The sequence below is a fragment of the Diadema setosum genome, chromosome 2, assembly GCF_964275005.1.
Source record: "Diadema setosum chromosome 2, eeDiaSeto1, whole genome shotgun sequence".
Taxonomy (NCBI): domain Eukaryota; kingdom Metazoa; phylum Echinodermata; class Echinoidea; order Diadematoida; family Diadematidae; genus Diadema; species Diadema setosum.
Genome location: NC_092686.1, coordinates 44,365,670 through 44,385,967, shown reverse-complemented (window position 1 = coordinate 44,385,967; position 20,298 = coordinate 44,365,670). Strand labels below are relative to the sequence as shown.

Genomic DNA, 20,298 nt, shown 5'->3' with positions numbered 1-20,298 from the left:
ATGTCCCCTCTTAAACCGATCCCCCGAGTGACGAGGGAAGGGAAATTGATGTTGGCACGCAAATGACTGTGACACAGGCTAGTCTCTTCCTCTCCTTCCCAAGCCTTCAACGCGTCTGAACTCCTGAGGTCCTGTACCTACTCTATCTGATTCTGAGAGACCTCCTGTATGGGGTGAACCAAGGCAAATTTACCATAGTATGTATGTGGTCTGTAGGAACAGACATCACCTTTTTAGGAGCCCTGCTCTACTTTCATCAACAGTAGCATGAGTTGGGCAGTAAGAACTCCAAATATTCTCCTGAATATCATTTCATCCTTGGAAAAAAACTGTTACACCCCTTGAAGTTTCCATGAATGAAAAGGTCTATCGTAATGATAGGAAAGTTACATAAAACACATTAATGGACATGTAAGAATCTGAGTTTAATGATTGTCTTCTATATTTTTGTGCCACATTAACCCACTGAAGACGGACTGATTTGGCTACAACACGCATTTTCCATAGACACCTGCCCGAATGTACTCGGGACTCGACCTGAATGGGTTAAGCTTCCCCTAGGTCCATTTATAGCTATGTGACCCTGCCTATAGTTTGTGAGAAAAGAGCTGCTAGCCTGCCTGTAAATTTTTTATTATTCATGATATTTGAATAAGTGCCTTATTTCACAGAAAATAAATTCAGGTTATGTGTGTTAATCCTTTAGAATACTTTCTCACGATATTTGATTGCTGTCTGCAGAAAGCAAATTCTATTTTACAGAATGATTCTTGTTACCCGTGGACAGAAAAAGAAATCCCAATTAATTTTTACGTTTTTTTTTTTTATGGTTTTAACAAGAGAGGGAATGTAAGCTTAATTTCTGATTGACGGCCAGAAGGAACACATCAATTTTAGAACATTCAGTGATTTTGATGTATATGGTTGGTGGCCAGCATGTAAGTGTGATGAAATATCTCGTCCCCATGCCTTTTTTGGTCCTGTTATCAGTAGGAGGGATTTTTATCACACTTTCTGCAGGAAAAAAAAAATGGAAGTGGTGTTGAAACCCTCACTCATTGACACCACATACAGTATCACCATTACTCACTTCCCGCAAAGGATCTTTAAAGATTGACCTGATTACAAAGTGTAGGAATTTCACATTGGCATGATTTTCTTCTTGATTTATGGGGGTGGTATGGCAATTCTAGAAGTAATCTGTGCAAATTCTCCTGTTGAATTTGTTTTTTGTTACTCATTTTGCCCAACACTCCTTTTTTTTAAACATTTGAGCTGTGGCATACTTAAGGGAAATCACCAGAGGCAGTTATTTGCGCATTGAACTGTTCTTAAGTGATTACATGAAATAAAACATGATTCAAAATATTTGTGAGACAGGCTTAATGTAAACAAGAATCTCACTTTAACAACAAAATGGTATGTATCATGCTTCCCTTACGCAGTAGAGTGAGTGTATGGCAAGTATGAGTTTGATTCATGTCAGTGTCAAGTAACGCGATGTCTTCATGTTTCATATTGCATGGTGAGCTTAGGCAAAGCCTTACATTAGTATATTGCATCCTATACCCCATTTATACACAAAGTCAGGCCCAGGAGCTGACTAATGCCCCTCTGAGTCTGTTCATACAGAGAATCACCGCTTCCTGAGATCACATTTAAAGTGGCTGAGATATAGTTGTCATGATGACCTTCTAACTTACAACATAGCTTCTTCTAAACATTCAAACTGTATGCACAGTGCACACCACATTCCACTTTCGGAGCGCTCTAAACATCGGTGACCATTTATACAGAGTTTAGAGCACTTCAGGAGCACTCCTGAGCCTAGGCTCGGAGAGAGGCATAACTTTTAGAGTGCTCCAGGGCCCGATTGCCTTTTCATACAGAGATCAGAAGGGCTCAGAGGCACTCCTTAACCCGTTGAAGACTGGTACAGAATATACTCGGGCAGGTGTCAATTGGAACTGTGTGTTGTAGCGAAATCAGCTCGTCCTCAATGGGATATGGGCTCTAAATGCCCAGTATAAATGGGGCACTAGACTTACAGTCCTAGATAGAGCCAATACCACCAACTGTAATGTCTTAGTAGTCTTAAGTAGTGTCGCTTTGAAAAGCTCTCTCCACTTAACCTGTTGAAGACTAGTCTCGAATTTACTGAGGCAGGTGTCTATGGGGGAAATATGTGACCCGCCACAACAAAAGGGTCCTAAAGTCGCTGACGGGCGAGCCAAGCATGGCCCAGAAAAATGCTACTTTCAGGCCTTTCCTTTGATCATTTAGCTTCGAAATTTCGGCAGATGATAGAAGATACCTTAGACTACAAAATTATGTTAAAACAAAAATCCGAACATTTTGACAGATTTTGGTGATCTGACTTCAAACTTGATTTTCTCGGCTCACCAGTCAGCGACTTTAGGATCCTTTTGTTGTAGCGGGTCACATATGTGTTGTAGCAAAATCAGCCCGTCCTCAACGGGTTAAATACCATACCCCTTCCCAATAAAAGATTTGAACCCCCAAAACTTTGAGGACTTTTGACAGGTATGAAACTGTACAAGTCTACTTAATTCTCACCCACTTAGCTTGTCAGGGATCTAAGGGATTAACTGAGCCATCGTCACCTAACAGTCACTTCGCCCAGATATCTCCTCTGGTGGCACTGGCCCGGGATTAACCCAAATACCTGGTATGGGAGGGGTACAGGTGAATCATACGTTAGCTCTAGTGTCATCAGTAATGCAGACAAGATTCAAGGGTGGATTGATTTTTCTCATTATTAAAGCAATGACTTTCCGTGAAGTCACATACAGGCACCCAATAAGACAATTTCTTATGCTTTTTTACAACGGCATTGCTTGTGTGGATAAAGAAATTGTTATTGTGTCATTCTATCTGTAGGTTTGTCTCATTGCACCAAGACTTGAATTGTACCATTATCAAACATTTCTTTAAAGTATATAAAAACAACCATTTCCATCTAGCATACAAGTTGATAAAGGATAGTACATAGGGATTTAAGAGAGCGGTGAAAAAATGTATGCCATGTATTTTGAATTGATTTGTAAAGTCTAAAATTTGTATACCATATTAGAGAAGGTTTTTTTTGTTGTTGTTGATAAGAAGAAGAATAGTAAAACTCCAATAAACTTGACTTTCTGGTTGCAGTGAGCAAGATAATGTCATTTCACCTGTCAAAATCACATGTCCAGGAAAATTCACAATCACTTTCAAAGTAAGTCCATGTCTTCAACTTGAATCTCATGGATGTTGGATTTGATTATATCGGTGATAAGTAAAGTGACTTTGATGGGTGTAGTTCATGCTGTAGGCCTATTATAAGGCAGATAAAGAGTCAAGTCACCTTGCCACCACCCTCCCCCCCCCCCATTCCGTACAAACAAGCAGGTAGATAGTTGGATGCTTCTTCAAAGACTACAATTGTACAATGACCACCACCTGTTTTACAGTAGTATGGGTGTTGTGTCATAACTAATAGATGATATAGTCAAGGTAGAAAGATGAAAGGACAGGTGTCTTGAATCAATGAGAACACCTCCCTGGTTACATGCTCCAAGCTACAGATGATGCATTTTTTAAACAGGAGAACAAAAACAAAATCCCTCAATGCAAAGAGATTGAGGCCTCGTGTCATTTCCAATCATAATATGAGGGATATTACAGATGTTTCAAGAAGAGAAGAAATCTTATTAAGTGCATTAAAGGCTTACAGATGGAAAATGGGGTGTGCAGGAACCCCTGAGCCGGCCGACTCCAGGGTGCAACAAGGCCCCTCCAGTATGGTCTACCCCAATACCTGGTGGGGGATCGATCACACTGACGAGTCATGGAAATGTTGTGGGGCTGATCATATTCCGTCCATTGTCATCGTCCTTTGTTCCACAACCTGTCATTTGATTGGATGATGCATTGAGCTCGTCCTGCTGTGCATGTTTTGGTTTTAATGCATCCACTAGTTTCCTTTCCAGGAAAGTTGTGGAAAGCTACAGTTAGCCTTTACATTGTCAAATCCGTGAACACTTGCCTCATGACAAAGTGTCATGATGTGTTTAACCCTCACAGGACTGGTATCTCAAAATGCCATTGGGATCATATGCAAACATCTTGGGAATGGTTCTTAAAGAGTGAAAGGAAAAGTCCATGGTATTATGTCACTCTGTTTGAAAACAGAAAAATCAGAGGAAGAGATCAGTGAAAATTTGGGACTGAAATCAGATACATAAAAAAGTTATGAATTGTAAAAGTTTAGAGAGCAAAGCAAATTGCAAATCTTTGTGATCTAGGTGCTGAGCAGCTCTTCATTTGTTTTTTTTTTACACAGAAACAAAATTTCAATAATTTAGATTATTCTCAAATATTTGAGCACAGGCAGAACTTATTTGCTGAGGAGAACAGCAAAAACATAATCACTGTTCCTATCATATACCAAGAACAAGTCTGAAAAAAAAAAGAATTCTCAGGAGGAAAAATCAATCAGTCACCTTTTTTATGCTATTAACCACCTGGATCACACACAGTTGCTAATTTGTCTTTGTACAGTACTTCCTAAACTATTACACTTCATATTTTCTGAATGTATCTGATTTTTTTTTAAGTTTCCCTGATTTCTGCATATTCTTTTTTTACACAAAGCAATGTAATATCAGGAGGGACTTTCCCGTTAAGAGGACAAGTCAAAGTAGAGTGCCATGTTCGCATTTCTTCACAATAGGCATGCCACCATTGTCAATGCCCAGTGAGCGATGGACAGATTGTGTTGTGAGCATGAATGCTTCCATTGTTTAGGGTAATCCCTCGACTTCCCATTTTTCATTTGTTTGCCTGTTAACTGAAATCATTTTCACAAAAGGACTACGGTTATTTGTCTTCTGTCTCTAATTATACATCAAGCAACAATGGAGGTTTAGCACTTTGGCACTGGCTGCAAAACCGTAATGGGTACATAGAAAATAAATGGCCGTATGCTGGTTTTAATGGGAACTGCTGTAAAGAAAGTAATTATGTCATCCAACTTAAGATGGCTGATCGTCAATGCTGATCACAGTGCTGATTATGTTTTCAATTGCCAGTTGTGTCACATTTACACTTATTCAAAGTACATCATGGCTTATATAATCCATGGATTGCTAAAATTAATGGACCAATTAATGGCCATTAAAGGGAAAAGCCTGTCTCAAATGTAATGAGCACACTAGCAAACTGTTGTCGCATTGTTTAAACGCAGTAACGTCACTAACCTCGAGCTATAGCAGCTGTAACACTGAGATGATCCCATAAAGCCTCTTCCAGGGTTTCGTCATCAGTCGAGGAAGGGATTTCGTACCACCAGTGGATTTACTTCCATGACATTTGAATCGAAACAGCTTGCCTTTGTTTTAGACCTGAGGCCTCTGTGAGGGTGCAAGGCCTGGAATTGATTTTGTGGATGACAGGTATCTCTGATTCACCTGACAAGAGGCTTAGTGTCCATTTCTCTCACTCATTTGCATACTGGAAATGCTGATATTTTTCGCATACAGACATTTTGGAGAATGGCAGGTGATCAGACATTTTGGGGAGTTCTGCATAGCACACTTCGTGGTCCTCTCATTATCATCGTATTGCAACAACAACAACAAAAATACAAACATTCAGAAGGAAGTGTGACATCTCTAAACAAACTGTTTTGTTAAAACATTAGATCAAATCTCACTAGTGTGCTTGCCTTAGACAGTGCCTGTAGGGCAAATTTTTGTTTCCATTTTTTTTTTTTTTTTTTGGGGGGGGGGGGGGCACGCTGTAATTTTCACAATCAAAACTCCAATTGCCAAATTCATGCAAATAAAAAATCGTCATGCAAATTTCAGTGCTCACAAAATACCAAATATCTCTTTTCTTTTTAAATTCTGATGACAGTAAAAAAGAAAAAGAAAAAAAGGAATTGCTCTCTTTTTTATCATCCCTGCATATAAACCTGTATCTGATCTCTCTTTTTTTTCAGAAAAGAAAATGACATTTTCAAACAAAACTGTAGAAAACGACATTTTCAAAGAAAACTGTACTACCAGCTGCTATTATATCAGAAATGCCACTAACCCCGCATGGTGGTATTAGTGAAGTTTTACACATGCCAAAGAAATTGATTAACCCCTGTAGACTGCCATCACATTTTGGATACCATTTAGATCAGTCTCTAGGCCTTCATATTCCTTCCATTTTCATAGAAGTATTCACCAGAGCTCCGGTTCCATGATAGGGGTAATGTTCTCACCCAAATAGATAATCGTGATACCGGTTGAAGCAGGCTACAGGGGCATCATTAAACAGTCTTTTGTGAGTCATTTTTCTCAAGGGTCTCACGTTCTTCTGAGACGCATGTAGTTAGACAACCATAAGAAAATTGCTAATTGATGCACACAGCCCCTTGCTCCACTGTACCCCCCCCCCACAAGTGTGAACAGACTGACAAACTTTTAATTGACACAGACAAATATTGTATGTGATGTTGATGGAGCTGCCTACTTTTAATTGACACAGACAAATATTGTATGTGATGTTGATGGAGCTGCCCTCTCTTTTGTAGTGCTAGATTTTGTATTTTGTTTGATTAAGTTGGTTGTCATTTTTTATTGGCAAGTGTGTGTGTGGGGGGGGGGGGGGGAGTAACAGGGTGGATAAAATGTGTAAGGAAAGAAAAGGTACCTGTGTAGTGGCTAGGAAGACAGGTACCTTTGAGAGTAGTGAGGAATCACATCAGTTTAGATCAGTAGTCCCTCTGCCTTCCTTCCTTCTTCATTCTTATGTACTTCCCACCAGAGCATAACTCAATGTTCTTGACATTTTGAGGGTTTTTTTTTTTACGTTAAGTTTTGATTTGCAAGTAGATGTGTTCTACGGTGCTTTAGTCGCATTACTCCCTATGAGTTCAAATTTTGCAGCTCTACTTGTCTAAAGTGGACATATTGGGAGCAGTCTAAATTGAAGCCCCTTCAAAAACCTGAGGCATGCATGCCCAGACCCGTGCAGGGACAAAACAAAACAAAACATAACAAAGAAGCAAATCCTACCCCCCTCTATCTCATGGAAGTGATTGACTTACAATACAAGATCAGGGGGGTTTTTCATCAATGCTTGTCAGCGGTCGGCGCTGACCAATTTCAGCAAAATCCTTGGTTTTGATTGGCTGAGATGCTCTGGTCACTGACTGTTACTATGGTGATTCAAGTTGTCAGCGCCGACAAACGTTGATGAAACACCCCCCTGGGCAGCATTACATGAAACTTGTCAGTCACTGACAACTGTTTTAAGCTACTGAAATCCTTGCATCTGATTGGCTGAGAGCAAATGTGTCAGTGAATATCATTGATAAAATACATGATGGAATGACCCCCAGTCTCCTGTAGTGGATAGAGTTCTCCACATTCTGCTTGCTTTTACGTAGACATCAAAAAAAATTTGAGGACAGTAGTTTTTAGGTCCATTTCATACTGGGATTTAGAATGTTTGTGGGCCACTCCTGGGCCCCATTTCATAAAAGACGTTGGGATAGCAACTCTTGCTGGAGTGGCAGCTTCCCATATATAGCAACAGCCAATCAGGAAGCTGGATTCTTGTCGTTACCATGACAATTGCCATTCCAGCAAGAATTACTATCATATCGACTTTTTATGAAATGGTGCCTTGAAGTGCTCTGGCTGATCGTGTGAAAGGGGTGTTCGTGCAAAGATTTGATTTGCATGCCATCGCTGGTTTTATGAATGAGTAAATCTCCTGTGATCATAGCCATTAATGAGGTAGTCACCTTTTGCAGGAAATCACCCGTGCTTTATTCATAATCCTCCGTGGCAATCATTCATGCTCGTTACCAGTCACATACTGGTCTTCACTTCTTACTCTCTTTTTTTTTTTTTTTGAGGGGGGGGGGGGGCGGGGGAGGGGGTCGAGCACAAATTTGATTAGTTTCTGCTATGATCATCACAGCAGTGTGTATCTTCTTTATGATATGACACGGATACAAAATGATAAAGTGAATGAATAAACAGTAACACAGCCAAACAAAAACACACATGCACACATCAAACAACAAGCACCGCAAGAACAAAGGACCTGTCAGCTTTTTGTCTTTGTTTCACTTTTTGCTAATTGCTAAATTACAATGTATTACCTTAGAGTCGGGAAAGTGTAAAAGTATGATCATTGTGAGACATCTCAGATGTAACTGACACTGTTGACCTTCCAGAACACACTAATCCGTCATTCCTTTTTTCTAGACATGGTTTCAAATGAATGTCATTCCAGTTTAGCCACAATCTTATCCGTATTTCTATCTTTAGCACATTCCTCATGCTGAAAATGTATAAAATTTCATTGTGGAACAAGTATGGTAGTATAAATTTTGCAAATGCTACAGCCAGGATCTTTTTATTTTTCATTTACAGAGTTGATAGCTAGATGCATTTTTAGGAGTGGGAAAAGAGTCTATGAATCAAGCCTACACTGGCACTGTTGGGTAGAGGCCATTAATCTCCCAATTAAATGATATGCTTGATTCAGGCTTGCAACTTGGTGGCTTTGTAGACTTGGCAAAAAACCAATTGCTCTGGATGTCTACAGGAATATGAATCACAGATGAATAAGTCATCTCAGTTTTTGAATGATACCTTTGACATTGAGATCCCCGAGCTTATTTTGGGGGGATTTCAGCCTGATTTTGATCTCTTTTCTTCTGTAGTTTCTGTCGATGCTTAATTGAATTAACTAACACTCTCTCTCTCTTCTCATGTAAATGGTTAATATCTGTGCTTGTAGTTTTGTCACTACTTTCTATGCACATTCTGAAGGGGTTTCTGTTTCTACCTAACTCGTAGATGTTTGTGAACTTGGGATGTTGTATGAATGTTTGTGCACATCTACAGAAGACGGTTACCATTATTCTCACTTGTGTAGCCATGAATGCAGAGTTTAGAAAATGATGTCACATACTGGAAACCAGAAACATTCGCAGCATGAAATCTTTGTGAATTTGAGCTGATGGCCTTTTCTCCAGGATGAAATTTTCATGAATTGGTGACTGGCATTCAGTGCAATGTGTAGACAAAACTTTTACATGCATTTGACTTTTGTGAATCTTTGCTCCGTGCAAAATTAGTGACAGTTTCTTGCACACACAAATTTCTGGTTTCACAGGACACATTTTCATACAGTACATGGGAGAACAGCTCGTTGTGTCACTACTGTATATTTCTATGTTGTGATATATCTCATTTGCAGAAGAGATTTACTGTCTTGTTATCTCAAGCATACCTGGAGAGGTTACACACAGAAAAGACATTTCCTGTTTAATTACAAACTCGGAACAAATTGATACTCATTATATTGCATACTCATTTCCCATCTACACAGTCTTAAGAAGTAAACACTGTGTAAAAGAAGTTAACTATCTTACAACAAAAAGTCTGCGTCGTATGATTTCCCTTCCTTAGAAATCATGGCACTTTCTCTCACTCTATCTCTCTCTCTCTCTCTATCTGTGTGAATCTCTCTCTCTGTGTAGGGACGTGATGCGTGGCCAGCATGTAGATCCCACTGAAGCTGTTCAAATCCACCAAGACGTAAATGCACGGAAATCCCTGGGAATCCACTGGGGTACTTACACACTAACATATGAGGTAATTATGCAAGCCATTAAATCCATTTTGTATATCTCTCTCTCTTTCATTTTTTGCCCCTCCCCACCCCCTCCCCTCTTACCCTCAACTTGCCTCCTTCCTTTGAATTGCTTCTCTACTCTTGCTCCTTCTTTCATCTGCATTATGCATTCTCTGTTGCGTTTCTATAACACATTCTCCATTTATTTCTAATTCTGATAACCATCCAATCGTATTTTCCATCTTTTTTTTTCCTTACAATAATTTTTGGCTGTCCACTTTGCTTCCTCTCTTTGGCCACACCTATTTCCATCTTACACATTTGTCTTCCTCTATTGTGCCTTGTTTCTCTTCCTCCTCCGTTCCCTCTTCAATTCTCATTTCTCCCTGGTTTCCACATCCCCTCCCCCAACCCCTGCATCCCTCGCCATGGAAACGATATCTCCGTGGCCAGGTGGTTTAAGGCCCAGGTCCACTGCAACCCCGACGAGGCGGTGCGGATCCGGGAGGACGTGCAGGCGCGCCGAGCTCTGGGAATCCACTGGGGGACCTTCCGCTTCGGAAATGAGGTATATGCCGGTATCAGACAGAATGTGGGGGGCTTTTAAGACCGCCACCTTCCTGACCACACCCAGCTTGCCCATGTGATGTGTTGGAGGGATACACCAGATTGGTGGACAGTTTGCTGGGAGGATATCACTGAGTGAATTTATGATTGCAGCAACTAAACCAACTAACTTCTACCTAGTTAAGGGCAATTTTTAGCAAGGATAATGATGATAAAATAACACTGATGGTAACAATGACGATGTCACCAATAATAATGGTGATCGCAATGGTACCAAGTACTAGTGGAATTACTTTGATAACAGTAGTGATACTGATTATATTATCCACCCTTTGTGAAATTCAGGTGAGAATTATGAGTAAAACCGTTGTGAATTTCATACAAAGTACATTGCATTGGTATCAATTATGACTTGTGGCAAGAATTCAGGAACAAAATCTAGCTTAATAAAGTGGCACTGATTCAAGAAAGGGCAACTTCCCATTATTGCCATATTCTATACACCCAACACACACACACACACACACACACACACACACGAACACACAAACACAAACAAATTGACCGACATGCATTAATTATGCAATTTGAGGTACCATTTAACATTTCCCTTCCTGTCCCTTGCCTCACCCTCCCCCTTTAATTTCCTAATTCCCTTAATAAGTTGAAAGATTTGACCCAAGTGTATTAAGGCAATAAATGCATATTGCAAGCTCACCCCGGCTGGGTGGTGAGGGTATGATACAGCACAAAATGTTCGGCCAGTCATACCCGTGTCGCAACTTTTTCTCTGTATTGCATCACATCATTTTTGACAGTCGTGTAAAGCAGGTTTATGATCCAGTACAACAGGTTCGCGTGATTTTGTTCATGTTTGATATTGTCGTATGATTCAGACGTTGGTTAATTCATTCAATTAGCTCCACTGGAGATGAGGCCCATTCATAACGCAAACTTGTTCCCCACCCTCTTGCGATGTAACGTCTGATTCTTATGTGCAACTCCATTGCCGTCTAACAGCAGTGCTTAACTTTGGTCCATAGCTCATCATAAACTTGTTCGCATCAGGGACTGTAGGAAGGACAGTCATGTATGCTTCACCTAAACCTGCATCATGTCCTGTGTACAGATATGAAAATTATCATGTAATGCATTGGCTGTATATTACAAGACACATGAATATCCAACTTTCACATTACTTTTTACTCTTTTGTTTCCAATTCATAAGTTGGATTAAATGAACAAAACATGGATATTAGATAGTAGAAGTCTCCTGCCATATTTATATTTTCTGTCAATAAATCATGTACAATTTCAGTATGATTTCTTTCAGGTTACAAACTGATAGAAACTTATCCAATTATCATTTCTAAGAAACAAGAAAATAATGGAAAAATAAGGAAAGAAAATGCGATTCCATCAGGATTCGAACCCGAGTCTCCCGAAACAAGAAAATAGTATGAATACAGTTAAATCTGCCTATAGCAACCACCCAAGGGAAACAACAAAAGTGGCCACTATAGACAGGTCGGTGGCCTTTTTCAATTTCAACATTTGCATTGTAGAATAGCATAAAACACCCCATGTAATTCTTTTTTTTTTTTTTAAGCAAATAAGTTTGCATGAGCAGTTATAATATGGGGATTCTTTTTTTTTTTTTTTTTACAGTTTACTTCATTATAAATTTTCTTTCAGTCTACTTCTGTTCTTTTGATTGGACTCGGTAGAATTCACACAATGAACTAAAAGCTAACATATTCATGGCTGATATAACAGTTCAGCTAATTTTTTTTGGCCACTGTATGCAGTTTATAGATATTAACCACGGGATACAAAATGAGTGGCCATTTGCCATGTTAAGCAGGTGACCACTATATAAAGGGTCTATGTAATACAGCAGTTTCGTGCAGGGGATTTTCAGTGGCCACTATAAGCAGGTGACCACTAAGGCAGGTTTGATTGTATGTTTATTGTTCTATATGGTCACTTTCTGTGGGCAGCAGTAAGGAGCAATTAAAGGGACCTATCTTAGAGTTAAGTCTTTACTTTGTGCCAATGACAACTCTTGTAAAGTATTTGACTCTTCTAAAACAAAACTCCTGTACGGCATGACTCTATAGGATTTTTCTTTGATGTCTCGTAAGCATAGTAAGTCTTTCACTCAGTCACTTTACCACCCCTGGTCATATAACTTAGACTCTGCTACAGATTTTTTTTTTTTCTCCCATTTCTCAAAGCAAAAAGTCATTTTAGCATGCTTGTCCTTATGTCTTTTTAGAGCTGGTCAAGTAATTAAGACTCTGCTACAGAACTTTTTTTTCTCCCATTTCTCATGGCAAAGAGTCATTTTAGCATGCATGCATGTCCTTATGTCTTTTTAGAGCTGGAAAACCTTGTTCAACCAAGAGAGGGGTGTGGCAGATTTTGTGGAAGGGGCGGGACTCATTTTTTGCTATGTATGTCACCAACATGGGCCCAATTGGAAGAGACACATTTACACAGCCCAGCCTTACGTTGTTATGTTTTCGATGGTAAACATGTCAAACATGATCCTCAAAATGTTAGGCCGGGCATCTCTCCTCTTCAGGAAATATGGATTACATCGGCTCAAAACTGTTGATGAGACCGACATGTGTTTGAACTGATACCTGGTGGAGAACCCAAGGTCCCTACACTCTCCATGGATGTGAAGTTGTTTCAGACAACCAAACCCCAGACATTTGCCCCTGAGGCTAAACAGCTTTGCCTTCGATCATGTACAAACCTCAATGTTTTCTATGGGTGCGTTTATCAACTCACTTCTGGCACAGAATAAAAGGTTTTTAAACAACTTTCAGGGAGTTTGGGCACTTGATAAATGCAAAGTTGTTTTAATTATGGAGTTAGAAATGCATTTCTTAAATAGTGAAAAGGTGTGATTGCAAAAGTGGTTTGAGCCAGAAATGCATTTCTGTAGAGTTGATAAACACAAAGTCATTTTGAAATGCATTTATACCTCAGACCTGCCATATGCCCATGGCAACCACTACCAACTACTGTAAAATGAGGAATGTTTGCATGCATTTTAGTTTTGCAAATTTCGCGAGAGCCAAGATTTGTGAAATTAAAATGCACGTTAAATTTCTTGTCTACACTATACGCATTGAATGTTAGAGGCAACTCGCGAAAATTTCATGCCGCGAAAAAGGCCGTCGGCTCCAATTCGTGAAAATTTCATGCCACGAAAATATTGTGTTTTACAGTACACATCTCCGCTCCTTGAAATAAAACTGCTCAATGGAGCTGCACAGTGGCAAGGCCTCCCAATTGACTCATGACAGAGTTGATAAATGCAACAGCTGGAGAAACATTATTTGAAAGGCATTTGCAAACACATTTTGATAGTGGGTTATATATTGAAATATGTTTTAAACATGGGAAAGTTGATAAACACAGTCTAAGACTCTCTTATCACCTTCCTTCTCACAGTCAACCAATTATTTTTGGGATGCTTGTTTTCTGTCATAAATAATCACTCTTGTAAAACAAACCACTGTTCCTCTCAGTGACAAAAAAAAAAAAAAAAAATGTTGCACAATAGTCCTATAAAGATAGGAAAGTAGCCGAACAGTAATTTGTACCATGGCTCCTACATATTTCATACCAAGAGAAATTGAGAGAGACTAACATGTGAATGAAACTAATGTTGTTTGTTTGTTTCTTTTTAATTCTATATCAACTGACATCTAGATTAAAAAAGTTTGTTGATTGTTGTATGAAAAGTGTCTTTTTTTGTTTGGTAACCCACCTGACACTTTTTCTTGAAAGGTGAAATCACCATAATATGATATTATCAGAAGAAAAGATGGATGTGATGTTGGACAAAGTAGGTGCCCAATTTGACAAGCCGATCTTAAGTCCACAAGTTGTTGTTTTTTATTTCAGATGACTCAGACCTTGAAAGGCCAACCTTTGATGATTAGTATAAATCTCACTAATCCTTGAGTCCCTCAGAATATGAGGCTGGTCAGTACGTTGGTGCCCCACTTGTCAATCACATCTTCTGCTTGAAGTGTACTAGATCCCTCTCATACACGTTCTGTACTTTAATCTTGTTTCATTCTCCATGTGATTTGTTTCCTAGCAACCCATTCTCCCCTCTGCTTCTCAACTGTTTTCTCTAAACCAATTCTTGCCATCATTACCAAGAAAGTTGAATGAGGCTTCTTAACTCATTTTTTTATATTTATTTATTTATAATAGTTATTTGTTTATTTTTTCTTATTTATCTATCTATTCATCTATTTATTCATCTATTTAATTATTAATCTATTCATTTATCTATTTATTTATATGTTTATGTATTTATTTGTTAACTAATTAATTAATGTATTTATTCATTTATTCATTTATTTGTCTATCTGTTTATTTCTCTGTCTATCTATCTATCTATCCATCTATCTATCTATCTATCTATCTATCTATCTATCTATTTATCTATCTATGATCTATCTATTATTAATGAGCCCACTCTTTGACAGACATTGCAATGTATTTTCATCTCATTCATTTGTTTTGCCATGATGTGAACTGCGAATTCTGGAGAATGATAAAGATAGCTATTAGGCCTATTCCTTCCAGGCATAAAAATGATCTTATGAAAATGAAGTTTCCACTAGTACACAAACACAGCAGACATACACAAATTGTATACAACTTCAATTGAAATTTTCACAAATTGCCACTGGCATTCAGTGCATATAGTGTGGACAAGAACTTTGTAAATATTGGCTCTAGCGAAATTCATAAAATTAAAATGCATCAAACATTCCTCGTTTTAGAGTATATTGTTGCAAATCATATTTGGTCACACGAAACCCAATGTGTGGAGAGATGAAATTACATTCAAAGGAAAGATTGCATCTGTCCATATTTTGTTTGACTAACTGATGTCTAAATATATCGATATATTCTCTTTCTGTAACTCTCTAACAATCTGAAATTCTATGCCAGTAGTTATGTCTCATGAACTCCTCTTAACCCACTGAAGACTAAAGTCCCAAATATACTCTGGCAGGTGTCTATGGGGAATGTGTGTAATAGCAAAATCAGCCAGTAGTCCTCAATGGGTTACTTTGTGTATGGGACAAGTGTACATACTCTGCCAACCTAAGCTCTAGAAAGCCAGAGGGCCTTTAGCAGTAGACCATGCTCTCCCACCCTTCCCCTTGATTAGTTTGTGCTGATACGAGAAGAAGTGTGTGCGTCAACATTTGTTCGGCTGTCATCGATGTGTGATGCAGCACGTGTACACACTTCCATGGCTGCTGACTCTTTCCTCCCGTACAGTGACTCACTGCGCATCAACGAGTCCCGTCAATGCTGAAATCCCAGGGCTGCATACTCAACACAGGTTCTTGATCCCATTAGGGCCGCATGAAATTGTGTACATGGGACTGCAAGGGTTAAGGCAGGATGGCAGACCTCACCTACATTACGTTTCCGGCAAATTCTCATGGCCGATATGCCACAAAATCATTGTTCATTTTAATTCTCTGTATTTTTTTTTTCTGTGATTGCTGAGCTGGTTTCCTGTCAGTCATTGTTTCTGCTGCTATATGTCTGATTGTTGTTGTTGTTATTTTTTTTCATACAGTATTACCTGGACCCGCCCAAGGAGATGAACAAAGCCATGGAGAATAAAGGGCTCCCTCTTGAGGACTTCTTTGTCATGAAGCACGGAGAGTCACGTCTCATCCTGGAGGACCTGAACATCGATATCGACTGAAGATGGGCGAGGCAAAGAGAAAAAATGGCAGAGTGACGTTGTGATGCAGACAAGAAAATTATGTGGAGCATGGGAGGAAGATGCAGTGATTCTACATCGGTTCATGCAGTCTTCTTGATTTCTCTTTGTGTATGTCTTTCTACGACAAGAATCAGCTGAGCAGGAGATGGTAACAGAGAGATAAAACTTAGCAGGAAATTAGTGATTCATGCAAGGATGTCTAAAGGAAAAGGGGGAAAGGGGTGGGATTGGATGGGGAAAAATTTTGGTGAGAAGATATGAAACGAAAACTCATGCAACAGCAGGCGACACACTTTCCACTTTCTTGGCCACAGAGGGCCTACCACAGGCAGCCAATCAGAGCCTGGAAGCAGTGGACAGTGGGATAGTGACGTGGATATCTTAGCTCTCAATGTGGCAAAAGTTTGTTTGAATGAGGAAAAAGAAAAGACCATCAGTACAGTCACTGTTAGGGGATAATGCAAGTATTATTCATGTCCCTAGGTGCATTCTTAACTGCATTCCCAGCCACAATGAACTTCTTCTTTATGCATTGGCTGTAGTAAAGAAATTGTTTCCCTGAACATGAAGGAAAAAGACAAACAAACAATATCAGAATATGGGGAGATAATAGTTCAAAGACTCTTTACTCCAGGAAGACTATATGAGTCACTGTCTAGTCATGTAGGATCAGACTTCTGTGACAACCCTGCTCAGTAAATGTTTTGGGGAAATCCCAATCAGTTTTATTCTTTACAGTCTGTAGACTTTTTTCCATTTTTGTTTGCTTTTGAAAATTACAGATTCTTTTTTTTTTTTTTTTTTGCTACAAAGTGGAAATACCTTTATTAGGTTTCTGCTCATTAGTACATGTAGTGATGTGTACAAAGGATATTAATGAATGGTACTATCATCATATTCAAGACACCTGCAGAATACTTATGCTTGCAATGAAGTATTGCAGTGGTATCTCTAGATGGGAAGAGACATACACAATACCACCCGTTCAGCCTCACCATTTTCTTTTCATTCCGTACAGTTTTCTGTATCACTGTCACACGCCTGGTCTGAATACTACCAAACTTGTCAGGGGTCGCACTTAACTTTTTTTTTTAACTAGCCAGGCGGACTACTTAGAATCAATTTTAACACTGAAGAAATATTTTGGCTAGCCAGACGGACTAATAACTTCAGAATTTTATGATTTTTAGCTAGTCCGTCGTGATTTTGGGTGGCCAATGGCCAGCGGACCATCGCCAATTTCGAACCCTGCTTGTCTTTTCAGGCTCTTCTTTCAATTTTTGATGGACATTTCTCCCACTGTCCTTGTTTAGGTCAGTATCAACAAACATGACATGGTATGTGGTACTCTGTCTCTTAATATTATGAGGTCAAAGTTTTTTTATGTAAATTCATCATCATCCGTGTCTTTGACCATACAATGCCAAGAAACTGATGACATTTGTTCATGAATATTCATGCCTTGGCATGCAAATAAATGCAAACCATCTTTTGTGCATGTGAAAACAAAATGAAAATGAGATGATGAGCTTCTGGCTCGTTAAATTCACTCCGTGTCTCTATGATCACTTGTGATAAGCTGCTAAAGCAAACTGCTTTTGATAGTTAGACAAACATTTGTCAATGTCTTTCTTTAAAACTTAGCAAGAAAATGTGATAGTCTTGGGTGTAACTGCAGTGTAAGTATGACTTTAGGCGTATCGATGGAGGTAGTGCTGTAGATTTGAGTTCTGCTGTGAGTTCTTTGGCAATCCCACCTTGTTAGAAACCAAGAACTTTTTACCTCCAGCAAATCGCTGGCAGACAAGTTTGGGTCACATCATTTTGTGTCATCTGTGAACCTTGGGGTTTGGGATTGTGATGAAATTCTGCTCAGCTGGCATAGCTCTTAGACGCCGTAGCATGAATTTGGAATGGCAGTTGTGCAGTTGTGGCTAGATTAGATTGTATAAAATAAAAAAAAAATTGAAGTTTTAAAGAGAAAATGTGGTGTTTCTTGTCTACCAGTACTGGAGTTGTGATCTTTTCAATGGTACACTCATCTTTCTTTGAGAAGTAACAGTAAATTGATAGCAGCAAGCAAAAGACTTATTTTGTTTATTTTGCTTTGGTTCAACATCCTTGTTTGTAGTTGTTACATTTTTCATATTTTGTAATAATTTCCAGTATGCATGACTCGAACATATACCAGTTCATATATCAAAATTAATGTATCATGATGCTTTGAAAGAGAGGAAATGATTTTCATATTTTGTCTAAGCTAAAAGAATTTGATGTGTTATGATACGACATATGGTTGTCTGAGATGCACACACAAATGACTTCTTTGACAGATATTTTTTTTTTCATTGACTTTTTTTCTCATGTTTTGGTTGCATATCATACATTCTGCATTCTGTTCAGACATATGTTAGCATTTAAGTATTTGAATGGATTTGAATGTTTTTAGTTAAAATTTAAGTATTCAGTCACAAGTTGAATTCTTTTTCTTTTCTGTCTTTTTAAACCAAACTACTCTACTTACTGTCTGTAAAACTTTATCACCCCACTGTTGACTTGGTACATGAAAAGCATATCAGTGCATGACCTTCATTTGACCTGTCCTTCATATGTGAAGTCCACTTAAGATCTTTTTCCAAGATGCAGCCACTGATTGAATGAGTCATACATCGAAAATTGATTGTTGAGGTCAAATCCTTTCATCAGCCAAATTATAAGGGGCACTCACTTCATAAAGCTAAACCTCTTGATTTAACCTACCCCTGTTACCCACGTTTTCAGCATCGTTGCTGTTGTTATTGTTGTTTTCACCCCCTCCCCCCCCCCCCCCACCCCCACCCCCAAGTTGATTTAGGATTATGTCGTTATGGCAGATGAGATACGTGCCATGGCTGGGCCCCAGGTCACGGAGGAAGGGTCAAACGAAGTGGGCGTGAACCAGCAGTACGTGTGGTAGCCATGTCTTCAATTCAAGTACCACCTGCAAGTTGAGGCATTGTGCCAATTGAATGGCTTATATATAGGGATCTTGTTTATGTACTCTTGATACTTTGAGTAGCAGTATGACAATAAGTGTTTGAGATATAAGATGTATTGGCTAATGATCCAAGCAAACTGAAGAGGAAATTGTATTGGCTCAAACTTTTCTTCTTTATTTCAGTGGTTTCCAGATAATACATTGTATACAATGATCTCTCATATGAAAGAATGTCTTTCTGAGTTTGTTGTTCTTCTGTTTAGAAGATCAATCTACTTCGTGATGAACATCAGTTGTAATACATTGTACATGTAGGCCGTACTTGAATGAATGACTCATGTTGGAATTTCTTCCTTTCATCATTTCAAGTCCTCATACAACTATGAATTAATTTCTACCATGATTTAAAGGACAAGTTCACCTTCATTAACATAAGGATTGAGAGAATGAAGCAATATTAGTAGGACACATCATTGAAAGTTTGAGGAACATTGGACAATCCGTTCAAAAGTTAAGAATTTTTGAAGTTTTTGTGCAGTCACTACTGGATAAGAAGACTACTGCAGTGTATGATGTCACATGCATACAACAATATAAGGAAAATATAAAGAGAATTTCACAAAATTTCATCTTTTGAAAAAAGTACACATTCCCTTGACTCGTTACTGACATATGTTATGGGTAATATTATTCCCATTGCCTTTAGAACGAGACAGGTCAAGCGCTCTTTTATTATGCGAAAAAAGTGAAAATATGTTGAATTTTCTTTACATTTTCTTTATACTGTTGTACTCATATGACATCACGAGCCTCAGTAGTCTCCTCATCCAGCGGTTCCAACACAAAAATTTTAAAAATTCATAACTTTTGCATCGATTGTCCAATTTTCCTCAAACTTTCACTGATGTATTCTACTAATATTGCTGCATTCTCTTAATCCTTATGTTAATGAAGGTGAACTTGTCCTTTAAGAAAGCTCCTATCTAACTGAGATGTGAAAAAACCTGAACATCTGATGTTGATGATGCTTCACATAGAGCACTTCCCTGTCTGCAGTACCCTTAACTGGCATCATAAGACATGAAATCAGAATAAAAATAGTAACAGCAGTGATTGTGGCCTGAAGGATAATAAGGTGGTAAAATTTGTTGCCTTTCTTTCTATAAAAATACAGAGATGAAATATTTTAAACGCCTCTTCTTTCATGAGTTTCACATTGATTCAGGTTATGGATGTTATATGTGAATATTGTAAGAGCAGATCTTTCATTCATTTACAAAAAAAGGTCAGTTTTTTTATGTCTGAGTATACTGTGCAA

At 38.6% G+C, this 20,298-nt stretch overlaps 1 protein-coding gene across 1 annotated transcript in view; it reads left to right on the top strand.

Annotated features, from left to right (window-relative positions):
* The window catches only part of LOC140246023 (N-acyl-phosphatidylethanolamine-hydrolyzing phospholipase D-like), a 70,706-nt gene extending 54,111 nt beyond the window's left edge, over positions 1 to 16,595 (top strand). Inside the window, exons 4-5 of the mRNA XM_072325471.1 lie at positions 9,554 to 9,668; positions 15,851 to 16,595. Coding sequence (XP_072181572.1) covers positions 9,554 to 9,668; positions 15,851 to 15,982 — 247 coding nt within the window. The 3' untranslated portion in view covers positions 15,983 to 16,595. The remainder of the gene's footprint in view (positions 1 to 9,553; positions 9,669 to 15,850) is intronic.
* Positions 16,596 to 20,298: the final 3,703 nt, after the last annotated feature.